At 29.5% G+C, this 8,180-nt stretch overlaps 1 protein-coding gene across 1 annotated transcript; it reads left to right on the top strand.

Annotated features, from left to right (window-relative positions):
• Positions 1 to 362: 362 nt before the first annotated feature.
• Positions 363 to 7,716, top strand: LOC136969986 (glycine receptor subunit alpha-4-like; the record flags this gene model as incomplete). The annotated part of the gene is made up of 4 exons (XM_067264341.1): positions 363 to 386; positions 5,861 to 6,080; positions 7,142 to 7,300; positions 7,391 to 7,716. Coding segments are annotated over exons 1-4 (729 nt in total), but the record flags the coding sequence as incomplete, so codon positions are not given.
• Between the last annotated feature and the right edge of the window lie 464 nt (positions 7,717 to 8,180).

Here is an 8,180-nt window from a genome sequence, read left to right as displayed (position 1 = left end):
ACGCTACTTAACCATTCTGTAGTAACTGCCGGAATTCGAGCCAGAGTATGGAAATAGAAGGAATTGTGTAGTGATATCTCGGACGTGGGTTTCGCATAATAAAGGAAAATCTTGGTTGGTTAAGTTAACGACATTTTTCAATTCTCTTTTAGAAACACTCTTGTTCTAGCCTAATCACAAAATAAGCGAATTTGACTTTATTTATAAGTAGAATTACTATAGTAAAATAGACAAGATGCTTATTTGATATACATCTTCAAAGTGCACGCAGATGGGCGCCCGACGTATGACCGCGCTGCCATATTACAGTAAGACACCAGAAAATATTGGTATCGTTAGATGAGCACATTTGATCTGGGGTCATGGACTGTCTTCGAAATTCCAAGGTATGTGGAGAGAGCACGTCCGTCGGGAGGCCCAAAATTGGTAACAAGAAAATAACGTAAAACATTCCGTGGACATCTATGGATATACTTGTATTAATGGGTTTCAATTAATATCTCAGACATGAGAGGAATGATTAAAGAGACGAAATTCGCCGGCGTAAGCTAACCTGTATGTGACAGAATGTTTCGTATTCTATTGGGATGCTTTTGCTGCTTGAAGCTTTGAGAGGTGGGGAGAATAGAGGGGGTTCGTAGTGATCACTATTTAATTGAGTGGGGTCGGACTTAATAAATGATTTCACTCGTTAAATTTAGCATTTACGAGATTGTTTATAAACAAACTAGATCTTTAGCTGAAAAAATTCGCTAACAGTTCTTCTATATTTTAAAAAATATATATCTTAATTTCGTGACATCTTTTTTTACTAAAATGTATACTATTAGATGTTGCATCAGTTTAGTGGATGGCCGATAGCACTTGGGGTAATAGTTTTATATTTTATACCATGAGTAATTATAGTATTTTTTAATTTTCTTACACTTTGGTACTCTCTTGAAATATCTTTTTAATATTTTCTCTCAAAATCATTAACACGTTGCAAATAATCACGGAAGTAGAATCAAATTTTTTCCAACCATAGTGTTTGATATATCTATACACGAAAAAAAATCTATATTGAGGATATCTTTTAATAGAAGTTACAATCTCTCTGAATAACAAAGCTTTAGTACAATTTCTAAAAAATATTTACTGACAACTTACATTTTATGAAATTTTTAGGCAAGGATACGTTTTATTACAAACACTATGAATTAAGTAAGTTTTAGAATTGTAATATTATACAAGAGCAGTTGTATACACTTGAAATATTCATTATTGGTTAAAAAATTATAAGTCCCACTTTTAAATTTTCAGTTAAAAATAGACAGCAAAGAATTTAAAAATTTGATAACTAGTCAGTGAGATGTAAAATAATTCTATGAAATAAGATAGAATCTGTGTTCTTTCGAATTGTTATTGAGAAACGGATTAAGCAGTAAGAGACAAAATAATATATCCTGAACATTGTGACAAAACGGTGTGTTCATTAAACGATTTACTTAATGTGATGTGTGGGCTACATACACTAACGTAAGAAGACATGGGCCGGCAGAACGACGAGGACAATTCAGCAATTGCTTTTTTCTCTATATGTCAGTAAAAAATCTTTTAAAAGATCCCTTCTATATTTATACCAAATATTATAGCTAAAAATCGAGGTTCCAAATACACTGAACTGCTGGAAGCAATCTAAAAAAACATCTAAACACTGTATTTTCTAGGGTACAAAATTAGACCTAACTAATACCTTGTAGGTCATAAATTGACCGAATACATTTTCTTCTAAGCACTCGTAGGCTACGCAGGAAAAACTGTACATGAGAGGAAAAAAAATGACTTAACCTACATATCAGCAAGATATGTAGGTTAAGTAGCTGTTCTAAGTTAACAGATTAAAACTTTAAATTTGATATAGTTTACTTCTTTTTTAAAAAGACTAGGAATTAAATTTGTTATATCTATTCTGTATATCTAAAAAATAGGCAAAAAAAATCGTGGCCGATAGTTATCTAACATGTAACGAAATAGGTAAAAAAAACAGGAGCATTCACACAAGATAAGATAAACTTTGTAAGTTGCACACCATCAGCTAGTCCACGAAAAATTACACAACTTACGAGACGGCGCCGCTTAAGCTTAAAATCGGCTACTGCCTCTGCAACACACATGTAAAAACTGGTAAAACGTCCTCTGGTGTTTTGCCCGATATAGACAATAATACTTTACAAAAAAAAATAAACTAAAAATAGCAAGAATAAAAAGCAGAACGAAAAGAAAAAGCGGCAACGACCAAAGGTTGTATCTTTGTGAATGCTCTGTATTTTTCCAATTTATTAAATACCTTATTAAATTTAGGGAGTTTCAGATAATAGTCATATATGTTTCGAAAACAAAATATAAACTCAGAACACTAACTGGTAATATCCATTCATGCTCTACCCGTTAAACCATTTTTCAGGATACTTTAAAGATCTAGCTGCCTAAAGATCTAACGCCAATCTTTTTTTATTAATATAATTATCAAATATCTAACGCATTGTGATTCATCTTCCGATAAACCATCCAGGACTAATTTCATCGGTAAATCAGGAATCCATTCACAAATCCCTAAAGATTATTGTGCATCTAAATGGAAAGAATAAATTCATGAGGGCTGCATTGTGTTTATCATCACTTTCTTTTGGAAATTAGGAGTATTATAATTGCACTTTGCACAATCTTTTTCCTGTTAAATCCTATTCTCCCTCTAATCCCACTTTCAATACATAGAATACATGTTAATTATCATTAAACAATTCTACATTGAATTTTCGCTCAATAGAATTGTTATTATTTTAGATAAAGACTTGATTAATAAGTTGTATGCTGAGATAGTTTTAAAAAAATATAGACTTCAATCATCCTCAGAATTCTAAATTAGTATATAAGAAAACATTATTAAAAAATGAAATTTTCCTAATAGCATAATTTTTCCAATTGGAAAAATTATGCTATAAAAAGTAAATTAAATGAAAAATATTTTCTAAAAAAATGAAATTTTTTTCTAAATAGGAGTTAACTTTGAGAAACCATCATCAAGCTTTTACTTTGAATCTCACCATATGATAAAGAATTATTTTTCTCTCTGGAATAAATTCTAAAAACTAACTGAAACGGAAAAAAACACCATAAGACATTACAATTTCTTACGTGGTTCATAATTAGCTTACGAAGATAAAGAATGATGCTGATCAGCGGGTTCATAATAATAATATAATATTTCTTATATAAAAAAATTATTTTTTTAAATACGTAATAATGTATTTAACTTATTATTATTTCAATATATAGAATTATCGAATATTTTTTGTTTGGAAATCTGAAGAAAGCATTGAAGAAAAGGTTTTTTTTCCTAAAGAATAAAAAGTTTCATAAATTTTCTAAAGAAAAGAGTTTTCTAATTTTTTTTTTTTTTAGAAAAAATTTTCAAACAAAATTTTTGATATAACTGAGGTATGGATAAAATTATTTGTTTAATAAATCCATCATAAACAGCTTTTCCTTCAGGCTGAAATTCTGTTTTTTCAATTTTGTTGGATACAACAGATATTCTAACAGGTTCTTTACGAGCATAAACAGTTCTCTCATATCTTCAACTTAATTTACTTAATAACTTGAATTTACCACCATCGGGAAAATTAGTACTGTTGAGTAATTCTTCGATATTAGAACCAATTCTTATTTCAGCCTTTTGATAACTTATCAATAATTTGAGAAAAACTAAAGCCGTCTGCTTTGCCATTAGATTCGTTTTCCTATTACCTTATCAATTAACCCTCCTGCTATAGACAATAACGTATCCAACAGAAGAGGAAAGCCACATTAATTTACTGAAATCTACTTTTTTGTATTTAAGGAATATGTTTCCCACTCAATTTCCAAATAAAATTTTCATATTTTCTTAATTTATGAACGTCAGCCGATATGTTTCCTCTTAACAAATTATCACATATTTCACATAAAAATTGATTTGATCAGAAGCTTCTTTCAGTATTGCTCATCTCTGTGACTGTGTAGTCTTTGCCAAAAGTGCTAACATGTTATAATTTTTCTTTACATTTTTCATTTTATCAGTAAATATATCCAAAAAATACCTTGTTTATCAGGAAAACATGAATCTCTCACAGAAAATTTCTTATCCGTTTTAAGACGAAAATCCAATAAAAAATAATCAAATTCCTTTCTTGTGTCGTTTTTTATATGCATCCATGAAAAAATTAAATTTTTCTGCAAAAGCTTGACGACCCAAACAGTTCACCTGACTCTCATCACGATTACTTTTAAATAAAATCAAATAATGAGTATTTAAATTTATATCTCTCATAATCTTATTTATGGGAAACAAATTTTGCATTATTAAAATTACACTTACATTACAGTGATGAGATTCGATCATAAACAAAGATGCAGTTTTCACAGACAGTTCCTGAATCAAATATTCAATTAAATCCCATTCTTGCACAGAGTCTGCTAAACCATACATAAATGTAATATTCTTTTCTTGTAAGAAGGTATACAGAGTAACACCACACAAACTTCTTAAGTCTATTTTCATAACTTTTGTGGCAAATAATTTTTCTTACCAATGTGGTTTTTCCAGATTGTGAAGGTCTCACAATGACACAAGTACTGTACATTTCAAATATTATTACACTGTAATTCTTTTTAACTCCACGTCCTTAATGTTTTATTTATTTTTGGTTTTATATTGTCTACTTCGAATCCTTGTTTAATCCCTGAACATTAAAAAAGTTTTTGTTTTTTTCCTATATACATTTCTTTCTTTTTTGCAGCATTGTTTAAACGAATTGTATAATCTGTTACGTACATCACTAATTCTCTGATTCTCATCAACAATTATAAACATCATGTTTTCCTTCTTCCTTCCAAATTTCATTGATTTTAAAATAACGCAAGATAACGGGAATATCGAATGAAAAATTAATTGTCGCAGCAATACAAGCATCCAGAGATTTTGTACAAATGAGGAGAAACAGAATAATTTTTAACAGTCTGCGTAAGTAATCTCGAAACCATACATTTCCATGATTGCAGCATTAATATAAAAACTAATTCTCTCTTTTTTTTAAAGTAATTTTATATAAAACACCAACCAATTCATATTTTTTAAAAACTAGCAATTAATCGTTTTTCTTAAACTGTAGAATACAAACACGTTAATTGGATAAAAATTATCTACTTGTGATATTTGTAACGTTCTTGAAAATAGAAAAATTAAATAAATTCGAAGAAAAATAATTAAATATATTCGAATAAGAAAATTAAAACGGAATCATATATCTTAAAAAAATATACTCCAAATTGTATGGGAGACATAAAAGCGGGATTAATATTACTTAAAAATATACCCTAGAGTTCATCAGATCTTTACACGAAATCCTATGGTAAAAACAAAATACAGTATATCAAATATACAGTAATCATAACCCAAAGTGTGTATCAAATCACTACTACTGATATCTAATGGACAGTACATTTCCAAATATTATTAACAACTTTTAATTTCTTTTTAACTCCACGTCCTTAATGTTTTATTTATTTTTGGTTTTATATTGTCTACTTCGACCTTCGCTTATAAAGGTGAAAATAAACCTATTTTGTTTTACTTCTTCACTAAGACTTCCTCGCTCTTTGTTAATCAGAAACTACACCAGTATAGTAAGATCTGTTATGCTGGTCCAGGTACACAATACGAAAATAAATAAAGTACATTTGTACACTTTCTTCAATAATTTTCAAGCTTTTCAAACCTCTTACTTTAACAATGAGAAATGACACTTAAAGTAATTAATATATTTATAACTTTTTTCAGGATTTCCGTCTGTTGTTGGCAATTATTGCAGCATGGAAGGATCCGAGATTGAATTTGAAGAAGTTTGTTGCCAAAGATTCTGTGATGTTTCCTAGTAAGTTAGAGAAAAATCTGTGGAAACCAAAATTTGTATTTCTTAATACCAAAATGGTTGAAAAATTTTATGACTCTTCGAGAATTACTTCTGTAAAAGTTCTTCCAGACGAATCGCTATTTGGGGGTATCAGGTATTTAAAATATAGAAATATATACAAAATGTTAATTATAGTATTTTAAGACATGTAAGATGCATCCTCGTTTTAGCGCAAGATATTTAAAAAAAATTCATTTATTGTATTTAAGTGACTTCTCGTCTTTCACACTCGACTCAATTTTTTAGAACAATATTCCGATTTGAAAAAAGAATTAAAAGTAGAATCTGTACTGTTATTTATCAGGGATGAAAGGAATATTTTAAAAAATAAGTCCTTTGTAATTAAAACTGTTGTTACAGTATTCTACATGAATCATGCAAATCCTGCTAGCTATAGTAAACAATAATACTCTCTTATGTGTAATTAAACAATAACATTTTTATTCAAAACTTGGGCTAGGTGGTGGTTATTTGTAGCCAACGAAGGGCATTTGAGGGATTCATTAACCAATAGATATCTTAACGTATCACACACAAGACAATTCATTGAGCCTATTTATTAGATAAACGTCATATCAGACATGTCATAAAATACAAAAGTTAACAATTTTAATTATAAAATTTCGTATTAAAGCTATAATATTTTCATTTTCAGAATGAATTTTTTAGTTGACTGCCCAATGAAACTGGCATGATTATCCAATTGATATTCAGATTTGTCAATTTAAACTTGCTCTAGGTAAGTAATTCATTATTATTTTCGAAATAATAAAGATATGTTGTTCCGATTAACGACTCTCTACTGTATTTAATACTTTTGAACCTATAGAAAAAATTAAAAATTTCACTAATTTCGAATTTCCGAAAAATTTTTATTTATTGATTCCAAGTATAAAAATAAACAAAAATCCAGTGACAAGTTGCATATCTTTACTGGCTTCGCAAGGAAATATTGAAACACAAATATTTATTTCACTTCATCTGTACAAACCAGTTTAAAAAGTTATGCAATTAGGCAATTTTATAATTTATAAATAACACATTTCTTACACGTGATTAGTTTCATCGAACTTTATTCTCAGAAAATAAATTGATTAGTCACTACCTAAGGTTCTATGTTTTTATATAAATTTATATTTATATTTTAGGTAGACATTCAGATAAAGAAATTCAGTTGAAATGGATGGGAGAAGAAAATAGTCCTTACAAAAATCTCGGTAAGAGCATACACGTCAGACATATGAATTTATTAACATACGAAATGGATGAAATTAAAGCAAAGAAGGTGACTGAACAATGGCTGACCGGTACGTGTTACTTGAATATCTTCTTCTCGACAAACTAATCACGTAATATACAACCTTTGCTAGTAATATACGTCTTTATAATTATTTCAGGTAACCACACTCTATTAATTGCCGAATTTAAATTTAAGCGACGTCTAACCGGTAACCTGATGAATGTCTACATCCCTAGTACATTAGTGGTCATGCTGTCATGGCTCTCATTTTGGATCGATGTTCACGCTGCACCCGCACGCGTTACTTTGGGTGTGACTTCAATCCTGACTTTAGTCACTCATTTGGTGCAGTCCAGAAGTTTTGTGCCTCCTGTCGATTATTTGAAAGCTCTGGATATTTGGTTTATATTCTGCATCGTTCTGATATTTTTATCTTTACTGGAATATGCTCTAGCTTACCAATCCGCCATCAAAATGAAAGAGGTACTGTGCGTTCAAATCATTTTATTAGCTGTAATAAATGATATTAAAAAAGGTTTAATACTCAGACATAAAACAATTTGTTGTGTGTTTCAAGTGTAATAAGATAATATTTGTTGAACCCATTAAAAAATTTACTGTAAGAAAATATTCTAATTCATAAATAAACAGGAAAAATAAAGAAGCAATCAATTTATTTATATAAAATTTGAGAATATAATACTTATAAATGTTTCTGGTATACAGCATTTGGCCGCCTGGCAGTTGCGCGTGCAACACGCATCAATCTTTTTTCCCCTTTGATCTAATGTGTTTCCTGACATGAAAGAATTAATTTTGAGTACATTCTATATTTTGTAGCATGGGGGGTTATCATGTAACGTTCATAACTCTAACCGTTCGAGATCGCTCGATAAAAACACTGCAGCAATCAATTCCTTGAGAAAATTCTGTCCCTAAATGATGCG

This window comes from Centruroides vittatus, unplaced genomic scaffold, assembly GCF_030686945.1.
Source record: "Centruroides vittatus isolate TY-2023 unplaced genomic scaffold, ASM3068694v2 contig_1853, whole genome shotgun sequence".
In the NCBI taxonomy this organism is placed as follows: domain Eukaryota; kingdom Metazoa; phylum Arthropoda; class Arachnida; order Scorpiones; family Buthidae; genus Centruroides; species Centruroides vittatus.
The sequence above is the reverse complement of the archived record's forward strand: the minus strand, read 5'-3'. Positions and strand labels throughout refer to the sequence as shown.